This window comes from Patagioenas fasciata, chromosome 1 (genome assembly GCF_037038585.1).
Source record: "Patagioenas fasciata isolate bPatFas1 chromosome 1, bPatFas1.hap1, whole genome shotgun sequence".
In the NCBI taxonomy this organism is placed as follows: domain Eukaryota; kingdom Metazoa; phylum Chordata; class Aves; order Columbiformes; family Columbidae; genus Patagioenas; species Patagioenas fasciata.
The window spans coordinates 111,028,354-111,051,157 of record NC_092520.1 but is presented as its reverse complement, the minus strand read 5'-3'; the positions used below and the strand labels follow the sequence as shown (position 1 = coordinate 111,051,157).

The window sequence follows — 22,804 nt, the reverse complement described above, 5'->3', positions numbered from 1 at the left end:
CAAAGGAAAAGGCATCACTGACATTTTCCTAACTGGTCACTTCCATGTCTTCCCAAAGATGCTCTTGCTCTCTTAAAGCTCTTTTCAGAATTAACTTCTCCTTGACAAGTCCAGTTCTGCTGGGAAGGCATCATTACCTGGCCAAAACCAGCTGAGACATCTTCTTCCAAACACAGTAAATGGCATTTTTCTTCACCTTTAAGGAATACTGAGATCTCTACCTAACTCGTACCGCATCCTAGGACATCATCAGTGATTCCAGGCATTTTAAAAGAAAGTTTTGGTTTGCTGTTCCTGCCCCCCCGCCGCCTTTTCCCGCCTTTCATGGATGACTCTTAATCAGCTGAAAAGTGAACAAATATAGACAACTAACTCTACTCTCAGGGACTGCCAAAAGCAAGATAAACAGTAACAAGTATCTTCACTATTCACTGCATTTGAGGCTTCATGCAGACACAAACACCCTCTCACATACTTTCAGCAAAACTATGACCTAAGCCTTTAAAGACATAAGCCATTTTCCCCATAGGCACTTAGAAACTCAGATGTCTTGTTTCTCTTATTTTATAAAAAGGAGATTGTCATATTTTCTGTAGGTTTGATCCAATTTGCTCTTCTTTCTTTGTAATATCCTTTGAGAAGCTTAAGTAGTAATAATAAAAACAAAATCCTCTCTGGAATTCATCCTTTTCTTATTAAAAAAAGCCCAACCAACCAAACAGAAACCCCCAAACAAAACAAAACACCAAAAAAACCCACCCCAAAACAAGGAAAAAAAAAACCAACAAAACTAAAACCCAAACAAATTCCCTTATTTGGAGAGAAGTCTCCATGGAGAGACTTTTCAACATTAAAAGAAGATAAAAGTAGGGAGTGTAATTATCTATGTTGGATCTTTAATGGAAAACTCATATCCAGCACTGTGTGGCTTCCTGTACCATTTTTAGCTCTTAATATTTATACGTCCAACCCTGAGCTCCCTGTAGCCAGTGACCATATGCACCCTGAAGTTTCTTACACAGGCAGCCTTCCCCACAGTTCTCTGGGTGCACACACACTGTGGTCTGCCACGTTCTGCCCCACACCATGGTAGTTATTTATGGCAGGAGACCAAGGGCTTGCTTCTCCTAAGGGTCAAATGGCCTTTACTGACTTTCAATTTCTTGCTTAGTTCGCACATTATTTATTCTTCAAGGAAATGTTGTGTTTTCCTCAGGCTTGATCTGTTTTCTCTTTTCCATGATTTCGGACAGACCTATATCTCCATTTGCATATTTGTCTGCTTATTTCAAACAAGGAATGATTTTCTGTTACTGCTGCATGTGCACTTTCTGAGCTTTCTCATCTTGTCTTAAATGCTACCTGAGCTGATCTTGAGCAGCCCACACTAACAGTTAAAACACCACCCATTTCTACTGATTAAAAACTCCTAGTTCTCTCTTTGAATGCCACTTCCCACAAGCCTATCTGCTGTGTTAAATATTCTGCCCACACAGGCTTCTCAAAGCAAAATGCCAGCTTCTTCATCTGCCTAGAAAAGCTAAGTATCTTTACCATAAACTTACAGACAGGTTGTTTTGAAGTGATACCATCAGATCATTTTATTATGCCCATACTTGCATGAACCAAGCACATCATGGGGAAAAAACAAATCTTTGCCTAAAGGAATTCCAACAAAATAAAGATTTAAATCTGAGGATTTGTAAACAGGATATTCAAGGATTTTAATTTCTACAGAGCTCTGGATTTCCAGAGAGCTGACATCTCAAGCGTTACTCTTTATCAAGTGCAAAGCTTTGCAGGACAAAGGTTTCCATCAGTGGGAGCCTGTGAGATACAAACAATTGCGAATTAACCCCCACATCCATAAAGACAAAATATTCCAAGCTGCTGAAACAGCACGGTCTGATTTGCTGGGGAGTTACTTTGGAACACTAAGCAAGTTGAAAGAAATTGTAGAAATGTACTGAAAGAAGAGAGCGACAGTTTTACAGAGGAATAAACAGCTTCATTCTAGCTATTACAGGAAGCTAGCTTAGGAAAAACAGATATGTTTAAATTTATCCTTCAATTTAAAGCCTCTTGCTTGCAAAAAAGGTAACAAAAGGATTACAGATGACACAATGTAACTTCCCTCTTCCCATTTTTTAACAGGAGAAGTCTGATCTTCAAAGAAGTAGATACATCTAGGCTGTATCTTCCTACGCCAGCAGCCTAATCTGTGCAGAAAACTCAAATGCTGTAGGGGGCTTGAAAACACTAATTTGGAATAAAATGTCTTTTTGGGAGAATAATTGCCTGCAATAATAAGCTCTCAGTCACCAGTCACAACCACCATGAAATAAAATATAAAAAATGCTGAACATATTAAAACCCCAAGTGTCTACACTGACAAGTTTTCCATCTGCTAGTTGAAGAGGGAATGAGTTAAAAGAAATTGAGTATTTGGCCATATATATCTACAAGCAACGCAATATTTTCAAGAAAAAAAAGAAAATGTTCTGTTACAGACTTTGAAGTAAGAGCAGATGTGATTCCTTGGCAGGCTCGTGGCAGTGTGAAACCATGGTTCAAGAGACATTTTCCTTTCCTCAGTTACAAAACCATCTTACGCAGTTTCTGCTCCCCTCCTTCTCCCTTAGCTGCATGCTCCAGCTCCCAGGCCCCTCAAGGATACCAATACAATTGTCAAAGGGGCCACACAAAGAATCCAACAAAAAAACCCAAAACAACCAACAAAACAAAAAACACAAACCAAAACAACATCAAACCACCCCAAAGTGTTATATTTAATCCTGGTATAGTTCAGTGTCTTGGCATCACATATGCTGAACTAAAGGGGCTGCACAGGAGCAGAAGTTGGGAAGAAAAATTGTTTAACCTGGCTTTGGCACTGAGATGTGTTCATCCAAGCACGGTCTGACTGCAAACCTGCTGGTAAAAGTGGGAAACAGTCTAAGGTGAGAAAGCGGACTCCCCGAGAAAGATGCAGTTGCAACAGGCTGTCTAAGCAGATAGCAAACAGATTTTTAAAATCTGAAGTATTCAGTTTGATACCTTTTCTTTCACTATAATACAGATTTTTCTACACATTCTAAAGAGGACAGCTCTGTAAAAACAGAGCAAAATTACTTACCACGACAGCAAGCTGAGAGAAAGGACCTTTGAAATAGAAATGAACAGAAAGCCAGGAAGTAAGGTTAGAATCAAAGTGTTCCACTTCCAGGTTTGCTATTGGATGGTATGTATCCCTCTCAAGTTAATTAATCACATGCCTCACTGGAATTACTCTGTAACATAAATCTAACACTTTCCTACCTCACATTATTTTGAAATCTGTGGGTTAAATAACTGGTAGAAAGTTACACAATTAACTGGAGAATAAAGCAGCTAATTTCTGTTTTAGAAATAGGACTGAAAACCAAGAAGGGTTGTCTTGTGGCCTCCAAAAAAAACCTGCCAAAGATGCTAGACAGAAACAATATAAGCCTTCATGTCCATGCTTATAATAGCAGTAGGTTATACCAGTTACTGCCCAGCTAAACATCAAATCACCTTCCTTTTATTTTCTTCTATTACTTTGCACAATTAAACCATTAAGAGGGGGGATTCTTATCTCAACCAGAAAATGAACTGAAACAATCAAACCCCATGAACATGAAGCAACCGGCTAGCCCAGTGGAAACTCAAGTGAAAGCCTGCTCTAGATATCTGAATGCTATAAATGTAATTCATAATCAGGTATATGTGTTTTACCCAGAGAGGCTGTGGAGTCTCCTTCTCTGAAGATATTAAAAAAGCCTAGACACGTTCCTGTGCAACATGCCCTGAGTGAACCTGCTTTATCAGGGAGGTTGGACTAGAGCATCTCCAGAGGTCCTTTCCAAACCAACCATTCTATGATTCTGTGATATGCGCAACTAGGATGGAAAATACACAGGCGAGACTGGCGTAACCGGGGGTCTGTGTCACACCAAAGACATCAAGGTGTCCAGACTGTTTGCTTGTACCATCTGACAGAATTAAACAGCCAGGAAGTTGCTGACCGACCCCCACTGCTTAGAATTAGTACAGGATCAGGCACTGGCAGCTGCCTCTAGTAAGGATCAAGTCTACAGCAATAAGATTAAATACAGACCAGCTGACTCTGCACTCCCATACCCCAAGACAACTCCAATCTGTCACTGATGGCAACAATGCTGACGCCAGACAGAGACCAGCACTAGAGTAAACGGAAGGATTACTTAAACCTATATATAACTGTATCCATATATACACATACATTTCCAGCATAGCCAGGAGACTGAACAAGGAAATGTTCAAATTTAAAACTGCTGCTTTAAACGCAAACCAACACATAAAGTAAACTTGAGTTTCACAATCATTTGGTACATGTGCCCTGAATAGAAATTAAGCACATGCGCTCAGAAAAAAAAGTGTTCCATGATGTGCAGTGCTAGACAGCTAAATAATACCAATGGTTTCGTGCTTTCAGGTAAAAAAAAAGGAGTAGCCCGTGTCAGTCTTCTAAATCAAACTCCCACATTCAAACTTTACACTGAAATTTATTTCTTGCCTCCAGCCACAGACTACATGGCTGAATTCAAGTTTGGTTACTGTATCACATGACAAAGCAACTCTGTAATATAAGCAAGGAAATCTGCTACTTTATTTAAAACATTTGAAGAATAATTGTTTTTTGAGAGCAACCTGTAACCATGTCAGTGATTTTCTGAAAGGAAACATAGACAGGCTATGACCTTTCAGTTAACCGGCAAGTCCATAGCTTAGTATTACCACAGACATGCAGAATTAAATAACAATCTCTGATCCAGATAAATGAATTTCAGCAGGTAAATATGCACTTTTCCCACATTGCTAGTAAACTACAGTGTGCTGCCCGACCAAGTTTTGAAAGAGACATCTAGAAAGAGGGTCAAGCTACAGGAATCAGCAAAATATATCACAACTTGTGAAATAAAGGGCTGAGAGACAGCTTTGGAAACTTACTTTGCCTCTGAGCTTCTCATTGGTCATTTCAGCATTTTAGTAAATTAAATGAAATATACTTAAGTATACGAGGAGAACTGCTTACCCAATCTTAAAACACACAAAAAAACCCCATTGGGAAAATACACCAAAGAAAACCTGCAGATGCGCATTTATTGTGCCTTCCACAGAAGGGAAATGTTTGACTAGAAGTCAAATGACTAGAAGTAATTTCAGAGTTGGTTGCTGGAGCACAAGTCTGAGCACTGTCTCCTTTCAAAGAGGCACTTGGCATCCTGCCCTTCAGAAAGTCAAGTTGTAGTTCTTAGCAAGTGGGAGCTCCATGTCTCCCCTCTGTCACTTCAATGGGGCAATTCATATGTGAAGGAAGTGTTTAAGTGACTTGAGGAAGAGAAGACTTTACATGAGGAGAGCCATCAGATTAAAGCCCATCTAGCCTGACAGCCTGTTCAGGACAGAGGTCAGTAACTAATGGCAAGGGAAGGACACAAAGTAGGGAATGCAAATAACTACACAGCTCCAGCTTTACCTACTGAGAAATGGAGAGACCAGAAAAAGGTAGATACTTCTTCCTGCACTCCTCCAAAGCCAGCCAGATGCTCAGTCATTTATCACCTCAACACCTCCTCCACTAACACATCACACACGATGCAGTCTCCGTAGTCTGGACTCTCCTACAATTTCTCAGCCTCCTTGCCACCACACCAGTGGCCAAAATTCCCAAAGCAATGATAACTGATTAATTTTAAAGTGAGTCTTCCAAACCTTCTGCTCAGCAACCACATCAGAAATTGTACATCTCCTAGAAATGAGGGTGCTCTGCAAGGCTTGTGCAGAATGAGAGAACAACAGCATAGTCTTGTTAGTATTTGAACAACCACACTAAAATTGAGGCCCAGCATGCTCTTTGGAGACCTACATTCCTTGGCAAACTTCCTCCAATTTCTGTGACTTTCAAAGCAACAACCACCACTTCAGCAACTACAAATGGAAATACACCCAGGAGATTTTTATCCAGCTAAATGTGAACAATAGCAATCAATAGCATAACATCCATTTTATTTATTTCAGTACAAATTTAATTTCAATATAAATATTAATTTAGGATTTATTCTTCATTTTACATTGTCTCCATGATTTCAGTGTACTGCAGAGCAGTGTTCTGACACCTTAGACATGTGTCCTTGACAGGGGGAAGCTCTGACATCCAGGTACAGTTTTGGGTACTTTGGAGGCTAATAACAATTGTACACTGGTGAACAGCTGGATCACTCTGTACCGAGTATTTCATATGCCTGCAGTACAACTGTTTCTCTGTGTGTCATCATACCAACTTTCTATATTTTCCTGAGACAAGGAAGCACTATCACCCCTGTATTATAGGTCCAAATAAAGAGAAAATGGACAAAAATTCCTAGAGCAGGAGGTGCTTTAGATTGCTTGGAATGGGCTTCACAGCAGATCGCATCACAAGGTGGCACAGGTGTTTAACCCAGCCACTGGGAAAAATAAGACTAACAATGTTCCCTTGCACCTTGGAGTTTAAGATGCATCTTCCTTTGGGTATAAACTACTAGCTCCTTTCTTCCTGGAAGGCACGGTTGGATGAGAAAGATGATTATTTTGAATATCTGTTTCTAAATTCCACCTAGGTTGAAAGCTTTTGTGAATCTAGTCCCAAATGGCATGTTCAAGATCACAATGGAAGTCTGTAAAGGCCACCCAAGTCTGAGATAGGCAGCCTAATAGCCTCTGTCTCTCTCACTTGATTTTGAGCATGTGAGGAAATGAGTTTCAAGAAGACCTAGGCAGATGGAAGTCTCTGAATTCTCAGTTTCTGCCTCCACAGCACCCACATTTCGCTAATGACAATGGACATGAACTCCATCTGGATGCTTCTGATAAAACCGAGGCACAGTGAGAGACACTGAAAAGCAAACTGTGCCTCTGAAGTCTTGGCATTAACATCACCCCATCGAAATCAGCAGGGGTAAATCGTGTCTCCAAGCAAATCTGAGGTTTACTTTATAACAGAGATACCTAAAATATGTGACACTTAAAATATTTTCCTGTCATGCTTTGTTGTAGATTCTGAGCAGGTTTTATAGACAAAGACCACAGAAAGCACACAACATCACGACATCCATTTCCATTCAGAAGGTTGAGAGTAACATACCAAAAGTCGACAAATTCAGATTTATCAACACAGAACTGAGACCAAGCTCTCTCCTAAGTAAAATGATTTAGAATTCCAGAAATGCTGCATGTGGCACCTAGATGTTTGGAACCAGTAATTGAGGAATTTTAGGGGAAATGGAAAAGTGCATAAACTGTGAAAACAGCCCGAGTCAAGTGATTAGCACAGAGGAGCCTTTATGCCACTTTTCCCTAGAGCTGTGTCAGTCAGCATGGTCTCACCTGCTCTTTTCCACAGCAGCTGCAGCTGCTTTCGCAGCCTCCCCTGCAGGGATCAAGAACGAAGAGAAGACCAGAGGAGCCACTCAGAGCAGCTGCAGATGCTAATGGCGTAAGCAAGCAGGCAGACCTGGCCTTAAAAAAAATTAACCAGTGTCAGTTTTGAGTGTAAGTAGTGTGTGCGTCTTCCCACACCAAACTCTTCTCATGTGAAGCAATCTTCCTTAACAGCCTCCTGAAAGCTATTTTTGTTCTTACAAGAAGACTGGTGAAGGATTCCTGGTTCCATACTTGGCCTCTCACTCATGGGGTCTGCCTGGTGGTTCACTGCCAAAGGTTTGCAAAGCCCAGGTATGTCACAGCAATGCCCTCCAGCCTTGGAAACCGCACAAACACAAAACAGGTGCTGACGCTCTGCTCGTCTGACCTAAAACTAAATTACCACATGTATTTTCTTTGTAAAGAGAAAGTATCAATGGCTAATCCACTACAGCAAGCTACTGACCTGTTTCCATGGGATCCTTCTGACACCAGAAACTATCAAAAAACAGCTATCAAAGCAGATCTAGCACATGGATGGTGAGGGACAGAGTAGCAATGTTCTATCTCTATCCTGCACATCTTATTCCTTATATCCTCAAGACCAGTCCAGTCTGAAGGAACAGCACTGATTTACTGAAAGGAAAAGCAACATACGATTATGACTTCTTTTAGTGATTCATGAATAATATAGGGATAATAGCTGTCTGGGAGAAAAGGTAGCTCAAACCCGATATTTGTTCAGCAAAGATGATGTCAACAGGATATGTTTTGGTCCCAGGGATGACATCTAACTTAACAGTTAAGCAAAAGGTCTAGAATGAACAATTCTTCTCAGATAACATTGTCAATTCTTCTACCACTTGAGGCTTTTGCTCACTTCCTGCTGAGGTACTCAAAATCCCTTACAAATATGAATAAATTGAACCTCTCAATAAGCCACCTGAGGTACATATTATCTTCACTATAACAACAGGAACACGTTAGACAAATAAAGGGTGACAATTTCAAATGCAGGTTTTCAAAGTTTAATACATATTTTCATATTAAGACAGCTTTTTTTCATTACAATAAAAAGTAAGAGGAAATAGAGGTGTTTGACATCTTGGCATTTCTCTTGAAGCAATGTCTACACTACAGTTACACTGAACCACATGAGCTTATATATCCATGCTCCTAGCTATAAACCTGCTGTCACACAAATACCAGTACTACACAGAACACTTAGGAAGAGCTGAACCCAGCACAGGCACTGGCAGACAGAGAAATGGCTACTCCAGGGCCCTGCTCCACCCAACTGTCCACGCTGCACGCATGGGAGTGTGGTCCACAGCATCCTCAGATGCCACCCAGACGCTGAAGCCTTAGGCCCTCCTTAGGAGCAAAACAACAAGCCTGGCATTGCACTAGTGTACTTTCAGGGGTTGCCAACACTGTGATAGAATCTCAGCCTGAGGCACATAATAAATAATAAAGACTTCACATATAATTCTCAGTTCTATATAATAACCCTCACACAACTCTCCTGAGCATGCAGCAGAGGATATCCATTTCTGACTGCATCTGGTCCAGTGATAACAGAAAGCACACTGTTTCCTCAGCAGCACCTCAAGCTTTCTAACTTCTCTTTTCCAATAATTCCTGTAGCAGCAAGGACACCTGTACAGCACAATTCACCGCAAAATGTGTTGGATTGATAGGAGAGACACAGGTCCACAGAGCAAAGCTACAAATTCTTGTAAGCTCCAATTCTGTCTCTGGTATGATAGCCAAGGACATTTTCTTGACTATCACATATTCTAGGAATGGCTGTGTTCCCAAATTGATACTCTTAGTACAAAGATAACCTTGTCTCTCAGGAAAGGGATATAAAACTGTGTCCAACTGTTACTCCACAAATGCAATATTTTTGCAAGTACAGATTAGTTTTCCATATTAAAGAAGTGTAAATCATGGCACTTCCCATTGTTTCTTTAGCAAGAAGGCATTTTCTCAGCTGTTGGCTTCCAGTACCAAATAACACAAGGGACACAGTGTGTGCACTTGAGAAGCTTCTGCTGCTACATAATAGAAGGTTCAATCATCAAGAACAGAGATGTGGTACAAAAGGAGAGCTTTTCTCCTTCAGTTCACAAAAGAATGTGCTTCAAAAGCATCTCTCAAGCACCCACACATATTGCAGAGAGCACTCTTATTTCACAGGCATTACTAAGAAACTTCTGCAATTCAGCTTCTAAAGATGGTGGGAAAAGTTCATGAGACAACAAGGCTGAGAAAGCCAAGGAAGTTGAGCAGATATTGATAAGTTCACAACGCACGTTGCTTTGAGAGTTCAGGGTAAGGAAGAAGAAAATAAAAAGATGCTGGTGACCAAGAGTAAGTATTGAACTGCAGTCTGATAGAAAAAAAGACAGACGAAAAATAGGGAGAAGCATTCACCAAAAGCGAAGGAAAGGACAACATGGTGGCAAAAAACCTGCATCAACATCTATTTTCCAAAGCAGCACATAGGCCTTAAACAAACCCAAAAGCTTTACGATCTTGTACTATTCAAACAAGTTTCAAAACATGGAAAATTCCATTACTCCCTCTTCATGGAAGAGGCAGTGGCAACCGTTATCTTTCAGAGAAAAAGAAATCCCATGGAAAAAAAGCTGCAAATTACAGATTTGAAACAAACACCTTCATTCACCATTTCCTTTCAATTATTTTTTAAAGGTTTTCCATCTGGCATGAAAATTTTAAGTTGAGACAACATTATTTTGGGAAGAGATGGAGGCAATGTGTTGGCAATACCAATAGAGGCTTTAATGGAAAAAACTAGCCATAGCATTAACAACTGACAGACTATTATCCTTCAGTAATGAACTGACATGATGGTACTTCCTTTTGCTTTTCTTTGTTTATAAATGAAGAACACTGTCCCATTACCTGTTGACTACTACAGGATGGTTCTCAATGTACTCGCAATGCTGTATTCACTCAATTGCAGTTGTCATTTTCTTATATGTAAAAGGGGGACAAAGTAAAACTGCATAAGGACAAACTACGTTTCAAAGGAAAAATTTTGAAGTGTAATAAATACATGTAATTAGACAATTTAGAGAACTGTTAGGCTTGTGAATCTTCCTTTCTTGGTTTTTGTCCTTTCAATTCTTGCAAATATAAAAAGCATCTTACTGTATTCTGTCCTTTACCTCTAGGATGCTTGAATAATTCAGTACACTACCTAGGTCTGACAGGTATGGTAACCCAGAAAAATAACATCATGCTTTTCAACAGCCAGAGGGAAGACATTTAAATGCAACTAAAAACATCCCCAAGAAGCACAGTATATTAGGATCACCAGTTACAAGAAGAACCAGAACAATAGACTAGCCTGACAAGAAAACTCCTTAAAAAATAGAATCACTAGATAATTACTAAAATGATTGCATATGAAGAAACAACTGAAGAGGAAAGAAATTAAAACTGTCTGTAAGGGATTTTAACAAAATGTGCCATATATCTAGAACAAAAGATAAGTTTGTAGTGCATTAATATGCCTGAGTTCATGCAGTCTCAGAAAAACTCTGCCCACAATTACTTCAGGGCATTCCAGGAACACACAACTTGACTGCAACACATGAAATGAATACAAAACTAGGAAGAATTTCTCATGAATTCAAAGACAAAAAAAAGAGACTGTTTAAAAAGAGATTGTTTGTGAACAATTGTATCACCGCTGCAGTGTTAAATCATGCAGCAAGGCTCAGAGTTCACCAGTTTCAAAGGCTTGAAAGTCAGCCAATCACTGCAAATGCCCACTGTGGAAAAAAGCTCCCCCCACCCCGCCCCCCCCCCAAAAAAAAAAAAAACCCAAACAACAAAAAAATCACTACAGAAGTTAAGAATCTGCTTATTCTTCAAGTTTATGGCAGTTACCAAAAAATGAAATAAACCTGAAGTTTTCTTCTTTGGGTAGTCTGGTAGGATGGCTTTCTTATCTTTGAAACTTTTCTCTTTGCAATTAGTGTTACTGCTTGTATGTCACCATCTAGACACAGAAGTCTTTCCCACCTACATCTCAGGTCTGTTTAAATCTTCCACAGTTAAAGTCTGCAAGATGTTATCCTCTGATGTCTGAGATCACATTACCTCCAGCAGACTCTAGATCAGGGATTAGAAATGAAGAGTTTGACATCAGCTAGGAATGTTATGTCCATCTGATTATCCTTTGACATGTTGATGAAACATGGATCATGTGTGGGAACCAGCTATCTTATTCACTAAATCAAGACTCTCAATAGGCATGTTGAAAATAGCTGCATTAATGCTGAGTAGCATTTCCTAATTTGCAGGGCTCGGACAGACCAGACTAATGGAAGTAATCCTCTACAAAGATAAATCAGATCTCTACCCTCTGTACCAGCGCCCCCTTCCTTATGTGCCAAATTCCCCTTTCTTTTTGTCCCATTGCCCCTCATTTCCTCTGTGTCTCACACTTCAGCAAGTTGCCAATACATATATATTAAACTCTTGCCTAGCACACATTTTAAAAGAAGAGCAAGCCAGGTGTCTTCTCCCAAGTGCACATCAAGGTGCAGGGGTTAAAGGCTGTGAACTCCTGGATCCCCTTATTTATGTCAGAGAAAGAAAATGTGAGACACAGCCTTCTCTTTAACATCCCGTAACAGCTGGCTTATATTTCAACTGATCATCAAGGTCACTGGTATTCTGCTTTGACATACCCAAACATTCTCGTTCAGTTTAGAGAAAATATAGACTCTTGCTTCAACATTACAGATGTCTCTTCCAGAGATGGATGCCTAAATTTCAGGGATTACTGAATGCCTGAGTTTCTCTACCAATCTGCTTCTAACATGGCGGATGAGGAGAAGGTAGGCAGCCTACAACATACAGTTTGCGATTAAAAGGAAGTGGCATCAGAGAGGAAATACTAAAGTAACTGTTGGTTTCTCTTGTGGATGTGGTATCTCCATCTTCTCGAGCATCAATACGGAACGACAACATTCTTCAGCACAATATGAAAGATATAACATGATAGCATCATTATGGATTACAGCTTAATGAACCCCTAAATTTCATTTTGTTCAGAAACAGCATCCAGGAAAATTAATAACACTAAAGTAGAGTGGTATTGCCTTCATACCAGCTCATTCCCATGCCATCAGGGAAACAATGATTTTCCCCTCCTCCTACTGCTTATGTTCCTTCTTTTGAGAAACTTCAACAGAATTAAAAATTTATTCTACTTTCCTTTTCCCCCACCATGCAAGAAAAAAATTCTTTCTGAACAAGACCATACAGTATTTTTAATTACTCACAAAATCAGCATTTAGATAGCACTGTTCACCTCAGAGTTCTGTGGCACTTTAAAATTTCAGTTAAATCAAGTATTTTTTTACTTTTTCATGCTTTGAGGAACACAGACTATTATTAATATATTCACTTTAATCAGGGAAACTACTAAAGAAACTGAGGCATGCAGTAGCTAAAGACCAGATTCTCCTCAAATTTGCATGAAGATCTGGAACAGTGCTGTTGAAGTGAATAGAATTACACTTACTCAGAACTAGGCTACTACATGGTGCACAGCGGAGACCTAATTATTCCAAAAGACTCCAAGTACCCCTGTGGTAGAAGAAACAGAAGTAAAATCTGTATTCTGAGTCACAAACCTCTTCCCAATTCACCTGCTCGTCATAAAGAATCAAATCACATTTTTAGCAAGTGCAGCCAGTGAGGGGTCAGGAAAAGATTCAACAGCTATACCAAGGTCATACAGGATATTTGTAACAGAAAACATCTCTGAGCCCAGACTTCCCAATTTCCAGGATACCATTTTAATCACTCGCATAACTTCAAGCACCCCGAACCAAAAAGACAGAAGAAATCCAAAGAAAATGTGGTGCATTTCCAAAAGTAGCTGAGCATCCTAAAGCATCCTGTATCTCATCAAAGGAACAGAATCACAGTATGTTAGGGATTGGAAAGGACCTCGAAAGATCATCTAGTCCAATCCCCCTGCTGCAGCAAGAACACCTAGATGAGGTTACACAGGAAGGCGTCCAGGCAGATTTTGAATGTCTCCAGAGTAGGAGACTCCACAACAGAGTAGGAGACTCCACAACAGAGTAGGAGACTCCACAACAGAGTAGGAGACTCCACAACAGAGTAGGAGACTCCACAACAGAGTAGGAGACTCCACAACAGAGTAGAAGACTCCACAACAGAGTAGGAGACTCCACAACAGAGTAGGAGACTCCACAACAGAGTAGGAGACTCCACAACAGAGTAGGAGACTCCACAACAGAGTAGGAGACTCCACAACAGAGTAGGAGACTCCACAACAGAGTAGGAGACTCCACAACAACGTTTCAACAGAAAACACCAAGCTTATTCTGCAAAAGCATGATGAGAAAGGGATACGTTGGGCATTACCACTGAGCTCTTTAACGCACTTTCCTCTGCTAACTACATCAACTCTGCATCATATCACTGGGAAATGTGAAGTTAAGGTGAGGTGTTTCAACTCACCAGATACCCTCTGATAAAAGAACTTTACAGAGTTTTTGTCTCTCCCTCCCAATCATTGCCTTATGCATTTTTAGAACATCTCCCTCTTTCAGAGAAAGCAGAAAAAGCTCTATTAAGCATTCATTCTGGGAATTTCCTACTGGAGACTCATGGGAAAAGTTATTTTCATCATGCTGCTTTCTTAAAACAGATAATAAATTTGCCTGCAACATCTGTATATGCAGTGTCAATAAAGCACAGCACAATCTTTTATTTCTTTTAAGGATTTCATAGAAACAAAGATGACTAATAACTCTGAGGATCAAGACCTTAGAAAAATCTTAAGTCTTTGGCTTATATTCTCTGCTTAAGGACTTGGGTCCAGATCAAGATGCAAAACAAAGAGAAACTTGTGATGTAGCACACAATGAAGAGTACCCTGGGGATACAGGGGCAGAAGAAAAAGGTCATGAAACTTTACTGTTGGGCTAGCCAAAGAATAAAAAAAAAAAAAAGGCTGCTCCATGTTATAAAATACATTAAATACATTGAGGCTTACTCTAGGGTTCAGTGATGTAGTAAAGCACTTCCTCTGGGTTCCCCTCTCAGACATACAGCATGTTAACCAGATTTAACCATAAAAATTCTGGAATTTTTCCTTCAGCAGTGAAGAGAATATTGTCTTCTGGACAAATGTGTTGTTCTCCTCTTTGCAGTCATATTTTTCTTTCTTTCTTACCAAAAAACCTTCAAACATTTTCTGAGACTTATTTCCAGATGATGGTACTTAAGCGCACCCATTAGTTTTGCCTACTCCATCCTGTTTGGCTTGCTCACTTACAGGGCCTATTTCTGTAAATTTTTACAAAACCTGTAAATGTTGAAGCCATCCATCACTCAATTATATGACCACCAAGTACCAGAAAATAAAGAACAAGCATGGACTTACGCAGTTCTTCCCGGTGTCTCTCTGTCTGTGCAAAAAACTGGCGAAGCTCCTCTGTGATCTCCATGTTACTCAAGTCATATTCTATCTCCCCTTCAGACTCAGAGTCGTCCTCCATTTCAGAGTCCCTGTCAGCATCTTCCCTTCCTTGATGGGCATCTGTGTAACACGGAGCTCCCCCACGGTACGGAGCTCTGCCATGTGGGCTATAGCTGGAAGAATAGTTTTGGGTATGTGGGAGATCATTCCCATCCCAATCTGAGTAGCGGCTCCTTGGAGAGGCTGTGTAAGGATGCCATGGTAGGTGATAAAAGGACTCCATGGCTTTCCTGTAGGCTCTTTGGTGTCTATGCATCCAGCGCATGGCTAAGTCATAGTGCCTCCAGTATCTTGCGTACACTTGCCGAGAATACCATGGCTCAGTGTCTTCCTGTGGGCAAAACATGGGGGAAAAGAACACACACACACACAGAAAAAAAAAAAAAAAAAAAAAGAGAGAAGGGGGAAAAAAAAAAGAGAAAACAAACAGTAACTGAGGGGAGAAAGATGGTAAATGTAAGCGCAAAGTCTGCCTTTTAATCATTAGTCATCCTTTTCCTATGATAAACCATATATATCCGAAAGAGGACAAGTACTAACACAGTGCAAGCGCACCACACTTTGTTACTCTTACAAGATTGTTTTTGCACCAACACAGCTACCAGTGAAGAATTAGCAATATAAGAGCTGTAGTGTCCAGAACGTATTTTCCAAGTGTTCGTGCTACTACAGCGGCAATCGGTTCTTTTTAGTGGATATGCCATGTGAATATATTCCACAGTTCCTTAGGTGCTCATGCGAGTTGCAAGAACTGAATCATTCCAAGGTGTACGTAATACAGCCTACACCTGATTTCCAAATCCGCAGACAGAAAACACAAGTGATTAAAATTCCTCCATATTAAACAAAGGCATTCATTTTATCCAGTAACATATTTCCTCCATCTGCCTGCCAAAGTAAGTTTCCCAGAAAAGGTCAAATGGCAACTCAGCCAAGTTCATATATCCATCACGGCCTTGATCAAAAACAAGACTGTATTTAGCCAAGTGCAAGTTGTCAGTAAATTTCCCTTTTGTTCTCATCAGCAACCAACATATCAAAACGGGTAATAAAGTACCATTGATAACGTCCATGGAAAAATAGTTCTCTAGAACGAAACACGCTGTAACACACCTTCTCCTGTCTTTCAGCTGATCTCAGTTTTCCTGAAAAAACTGCTTCATGCTGTTCAGATTTCAAGGGCAAGTACAAAGCCCCACAGTCCCTCCAGCCTTAAGCCCCTTCCTACGGCCATTTCATCTCCCTCCTCATCCTACTCGCAAAAAGAGGGGATAATAGAGGATCTTAAAAGAAGGTCATAAAGTAAACTAGAGACTACAACACTAAATAGCAAATGTTTTTTAATTCCCCTACATCTTAATTACCATAGAAAATCTTCTATCTGGGCCAAAACGGATTGCCTGTACTTCAAATTGGAAGAATTTTAATTAAGCCATGTTTTGGCAAACACTCAAAACTATGGCAAGATTAGCTGAGCTTTTCAGAGATGAATGTGACATTTACAGTTCTTTATTATTTTATTTTTTTTTTTAACAAAACAAAACAAAGGGCATGCAAGACAAAAATCTTTAAGTATGTTTTTTTGATCTGCACTGGCACCATTCCATAGCCTTAAAAGAATGATTATCTGAAAAAAAAAAAATAATCCCAAAACAAAACAGGAAAAACAAACCCAAGAAATACTTTCCATTTAATGCTAACAATATCAAGTGAGGTTAATTGCATTTACTTACATTTGTTTTCACTTTCTTGTTCTCAGGCAATAATGCAAATACTAGAGAGTTTGGAATAATAATTTTAACTCATGTTTCCCTTCTTTCTACAAAATTGAGACCATTATCTTGTAAGAGATTCTAAATGCTCTTTCTTTTTAAGGTCATTGTAAGCGCTCTCAGAACCAAAATACCTCCAGCTAATAGAGTCCATAAAGAAAATCCACCACAATAAACTTGCATTCCTTACAATATTTCTAATCAAAAATTGCACCCTATTTGTGAAGGGCTGTGGGGCTCAGCTATGTGATTTAAAAGTCTGGACAAATTATTTTTTTTGAAAAGCAAAAATTAATGGAAGTGAAACTTTATTCTGATTCTCCTCTTGGTCTAACATTGCACTGCCACAAGACCATGCATTTCAGAATATTTATTCCTAAAATGAGTGGGTGCAAGAAAAAGCATCTGCCTTCCATATGGAATTTCTTCATTCTTAATCATCCAACCACCTAAGAGCTAGGATGAAAAATGTTTTATTTACTGTTCTTGCTTTGCTTAAGAATGTCACACTGACTCCTCATCCGTCAGCAGTCAGATGAGAATGTCCTGTTGTCAAATCTGATACATTCACCAGTTAGTTTTATAACATTTTGTCTATTTTATCTGTTACTTAAAATCCAGTTTTGAAACACCACCAAGCTCAACAAAAGCAGGTATCTCCTACATTCTGTGTATTTCCAAATAAGACAATATATTCTTTTAAAGCTCAAAAATTATCTCCAGTTCTTCTAAAATGTCTCTAAAAAAGGCCTTGATGACTTTACTGAAAGCTCTGGAATCCAGCTGGTGGATTTGTCTAGCTGACTAGCTCCAGTTGTTAATTTAGGGGAAATGAAGACAAAAAGCCAGTTCATGTAGACAGAACTGTGATGTTGGTGCCTGTCCAACTACTTTTTGTGGCTTTTTTGTTGAAAATGACCCTTGAAAACCCCTTTTACATTTGAATTTTAAAAATATATCTGTTAAAAAAGAAATTACAGAAATGTTTCACATTGGGGTGGAAAAGGGAAAGGAACACTTTAAAGTCTAACTTAGTTCTATGTCTGTGCTTTTTCAGCTGCGAAATAAATGGAAATAAGAGATTTCCTCAAGGAAACAAAAGCTATAAATCTAAGGCAAATAACCAAGAATCCTCTGTTATTTTCCTGTTATGTCTCTGGAGTCTTCCCAGGAGTAGACAAATCACTCACTGCTGTAATTTGAATTCTATTTTCAAAGCAATTTAGCTACTTTGGCATCTTATTTTCACATGTCTGTACTGACAGTTCAATAACAGTGTTTACATGCATTCTGTATCTAAAATGTGACTAAGTCATCACATATGAAGCCATAAAGACCACTTACCATCTCTTGTAGGGCTCGTTCCGCTGATCAGGGTGAACTACAAAAGAAAACAGTACCTTTTTAATTCATAAAAATATATGTACTAAGACGGTCACAAGCACTGAACATATTTTCGTTAAACTTGAAGTGCTATGGCCTACAGCTATTAAATATCTCTGTTGTGGCTAACTGAAGTCTCTTAATTACAGTTTTTGATTAGCATCAGTAACAATCTCTTTCCTCAGAATTCCCCATTACAATAAGAAGGTTAAAACAGAGCCTTCTACACAATGCAGCCTAAAATGCTGGGACTGCACACTTTTTTCCCATTACCCTTTTCTTTTCTATTTTCTCCCACAGTTTATGCTTCTAAAACCTTTAATTTCCAAATAAAAATCATAAACTTAAATGAAACACACTGTTCTCACTTTTTAGTGGTGTCTGCACAGGGACATTATAAAAGAAGCAATTACCATAAAACGATTAAACCTGTCTTCGCTCCATTCAAGTAGTAAAGTTTCTTTTTAAACTTATGGGTGCACTCATAACTGCATACAATCCTTTCTTTCACTTTATTTCTCTTTTTTTATTTCAGACATCTGATCTTGTCTCCCATAAAGAAAACACAAGCCAATTCAGGTTGCACTCACATTTTTTAAATGTGAGGAAAAGGCTAAAGAGAGGTAACTGGAGAGGAAAAAAAAGGGGGGAGAGAGAGAGAAGAGAAGGAGAACACGATATCTATATCCACCAGGAAGGATTTATAATTACCATCACTTTCAGTGTGATTTACAGCATGAATCACTGAGAAATATTCTGAATCTCCTCCCTACCTGACAATTATTTTATTACATTAAGACATTAGCTGCTTCGTCCACATATTTCTCTTGACACTCTCACCCTCAACTTGAACTTCTTGTTAGGTGAGGGCCAGTGAAAGGTAACAGAAACTCAGCACACTAAACCATCACTGCTACCCCTACGACATGGTCAAATGCTATTCCCAGCAACACTGGAATATGGCCAAGACAGCACTTAGAACTGTTGTAGATTTATACCAGCATAAAACTAGAATTTTCAAAATGCATACACATGTATTACATCCATCAGTTGTGTTCTGCCTCATATTTAATAATACTGATTAAATAGCAGCTTTTTGCCTCTTAAGTTGTATTGTGTGAAAAGAGAATGGGGATGGGCTGTGTTCAAAGAAAATGCCAATCATGCAGCTACCACAGAGGCAAATTACCACCCTTTGCAAAGCCCACACTGTGCTCAAACCCACAAACCCTCAGTCACACCAACCTACCTACAAGAAGCCCTACATGTGTGAGCAGCCCCATCGCAATCACTGGGGCAACTCATGTGAGCAAAGGATTGCAGGATCAGGCAATCAAAGTGCGTGAGTTCATTGTGTTCACTTCTGCCTGCTTGAAGGAAGACGAAAATTTCACAGTGAGGTCACTGTAAAACACTGTGGTGACTTGTAACACTTGAAAAACCCATATACATAAGAGAATCCTTCATTTTAAACATCCTATTTCCCATGCTAGCTGTTTTCAAAACTCTTATCACCACTCTCGTAACGTACACATATTCTTTTTTGTCCCTTTCCCATATATGTCTGGATACTGTCAGGGCTGCCATAACATCTTTTTCCCATACGCAAAACACCTGAGTCCAGGGTAACCGATTCTTCGATTTTCTACTTCAGAAAAATTATGTGTATTTCATCTTCACTCTAATTCCTACATGACAAAAGATTTTTTGAACTAGCTTCAACATAAACAGAAATCAGGTTCAGAGCTTAATGTAAATACACTTTCAAAAGCAGTGAGTGGTGAAGTCTAATACTCCATTATTATAATGCAACACACACATATGGTCTCTGAAGGGGGAGGAGAGGGAAAACTCTGGCAAAGTTATCCAACTGTATTAGGTCACCAAATAAGAAAAACCTGTTTTGCCAAACACAGAAACTTTAATTACTTTAATAAATTATTTATGAAACATTAGATCACAAATACAAAACAGAGCACAACAACACTGCAAGCTGGGACACTAAATTAAGAATGAGTTTGTTTTATTTTCAGCTGAATTACTCTTCCAAAACAAACTACATAAAACAGAAAACATGACAAGAAGCAGAAAATAAATGTGAAAACGCTACTTCTACAATTTATAGCTTTAAAAATAAAATATGGAAGCACCTGAACATATGTAACTCACCAGCAAGTGTAGAATTTAAAATAGGAAGAGAATTGTTTGCCTATGCTGACCATTAATGACGGAAGTGTTATTTTTGATGCTATTACCTCCTTTTCTTGGTTTTAAAATACTTCCCCACTGAAAATATGGATATACTTCCTTTCATCAAATTATCAAAACTTATCAACTTGAGGCAAGTAAGCATTAGTGAAAATAAATAAATCTGATCAAAGCAATGACAGCATTTAATTCCTTTGGAGTCAAAAGAAACTGAGACAATGTTTGTCATATTATGAGACACGACCATGAAATACTGTTTTTTATTACTTGGTAATATAATTCATACTCTGGGAGCAAAGCCCTCCAGTGGTGTGTTAGATATAGTACTGCCACATGGCTGCCATCCTGGAGGTGACAGGTACAGCTCAGAAAGACCTACCAATGTGGGATCAAGGAGGGTTGGACTTTATTCAGAATACTGATGAGCACAAGATTAATTAGCTTGTTGTATGGTTGTAAGGTAAAAACATACGATGTTATTAAAGGAAAGTGAAATTTCAATAAATTCAGCAGATTTCAACAACAACAAAAAATTATATAAAGCTCTCCTAAAAACGCAAACCACATTTAAAGTAGAAATGCCCGAAACAACAGATGATCACATCCTTTGCCCACTACTGCTTTTGTTCCTGCTCTTTTCAACTGTGAGAAGTGCCTTCTTTAGTCAGGCCAGAGATGTCCCTAACTCAGTATCCAGTTTCTGGCAATGGGTAGTAAGAGATGTTCAGTAAAATATAACACTAGAGTACACATACAGGAATCACTTTTTTTGGGTGCATTTCTCCTGATTTCAGCAAGTGGCATTTCAAATACTCTTTTTAGCTCCAAGCTGGTTTTGGCATTTAAAGTCAGAATATGTAATTTCTCTGAACCCAGGAATACTAAGTGTTTCCATGACATCCCACAGCAGTAAGTTTCACAATTTAAGGTGTTAAACACCAATTTATGCTGTGTATTTTGAACTCACTCTACTACATATTCTTTAAAAATATTTGAAGAGTTCTGTAAGAAAAGCATGCCATGTAACAACATCAATAGTGTGCATCTTCCCACAAACACTTATTTCATTTTATACTTCTGATGCTTACTCTCAGAGCACAATTACCAGCAGAAGAGAGAAATATCTGAAATGTGTTTTGACACTCTGCTTCAGATTAATACTGCGCATTGCTGCTGTATGACGTTAACTTTAACACCAAAGCGCCCTAGTTACAGTCACACAGAAATATAAGCCTGTGATTGCTGAGACAGTTGGTACCACAAATTATTTCACTTAAAAAGAAGAGTAAAAATTCCCAACACTATACATTATGTTCTTGTTTGTGAATGGATGGAAATACAAGACTTGTCTGGTTCTTAGGAGCTGCTCACCATCGCAACAGGAGAGTCAGTTGTGCTACAAAGACCTACCTATCACTATGATGTCTTCACAGCAGTGCCCTTATACCAAGAATAGTAATTCCTGTGAATGGAAGGGAAACAAATTACACATCAGACAAAATTATGTTAATCGCAGGGCCGATCTACATTTAACAACTAGACCTGCAAACAAAGCAAGTAGATCAAACTTTAGCATTATGTATTATGGCTCTTTTCAGCTGAGGAGAGCCTGAGACTGTGTAATTCCAAAAAGAGGCTCTTTCTTCTCTGAGATCCAGGACACAAACCCAAAAGCTATTTGGGCCAAAAATCGGAGGTCAAAAGTTCAGTACTAAAAGCTGTACAACTATGAGTAGCCCCAGTAAGCTTACTTTTCATATGTGGGTTGTCAGTTTAGTCATAAACAAGATCAGGATGAAACCTCTACATTATTGCTTTTGAAGGCAAAACCCATTTTCTGGTCTCACAGGTGCAGTGCCTAGACTCTGGCCAGTGACTTTTAAGAATCACAAAACCGATGAACTCTTGTACGTGCCAAGTAGGGCAAACAATCACACCTAAGGGCTGGCAGATACCCACCCCTATGCCCAGGCTCGATCCGGCCCCAGCCCCAGCCCAAGGAGGACACACACCCCTCTCCCTGGGCGCCCCCTCCTCAGGCCTGCGGCCGGCACTTTGCAGAGGAAGGAAAGGAGAAGCCCCGAGCCCGCACAGCCGATTTGCGTGCCACAAACACCGCCCTCCCGCCCCCGCCAAGTGCCCAGGCTCCGACAGCAAATCTCCCTCAAAAGCTGTTCGCCTTCGCGCACCCGCCGCCGCTTGCCCGTCCCTCAGCCGTCCCGCCGCGGCCCAGTCAGGCGGGAGACCTGGGCAGGGGCAGCGCCGTCTCCGCACCCACCCGGGCAGCCTGTGGCTCCGGTGGGCAAGGGGAGCGGAACGGAGCCGCTCCGGTGTTTCCTCCCTCCCGTCCTTCCGGCGCAGAGAGCTGAGCTTCCTCCCGCCGCTTCTGCCTGGCCCGGCCCCTCCCCGGTCC

The 22,804-nt window shown here is 39.8% G+C and overlaps 1 protein-coding gene across 7 annotated transcripts in view; it reads right to left on the bottom strand.

Annotated features, from left to right (window-relative positions):
* GEMIN8 (gem nuclear organelle associated protein 8) overlaps positions 1-22,804 on the bottom strand; it is a 37,351-nt gene extending 14,547 nt beyond the window's left edge. Inside the window, exons 1-5 of one of the 7 annotated variants that reach the window (XM_071812836.1) lie at positions 22,670-22,804; positions 21,802-21,853; positions 19,433-19,553; positions 18,145-18,181; positions 14,933-15,359 (exon numbers count right to left, since the gene is read on the bottom strand). In XM_071812836.1, the coding sequence (XP_071668937.1) occupies positions 14,933-15,359; positions 18,145-18,147 (430 nt within the window). In that variant the 5' untranslated portion in view covers positions 18,148-18,181; positions 19,433-19,553; positions 21,802-21,853; positions 22,670-22,804. Of the gene's footprint in view, positions 1-14,932; positions 15,360-18,144; positions 18,182-19,432; positions 19,554-21,801; positions 21,854-22,580 lie in introns of all 7 variants that reach the window. The other 6 variants (XM_071812837.1, XM_071812833.1, XM_071812834.1 and 3 more) reach the window with 6 other exon arrangements.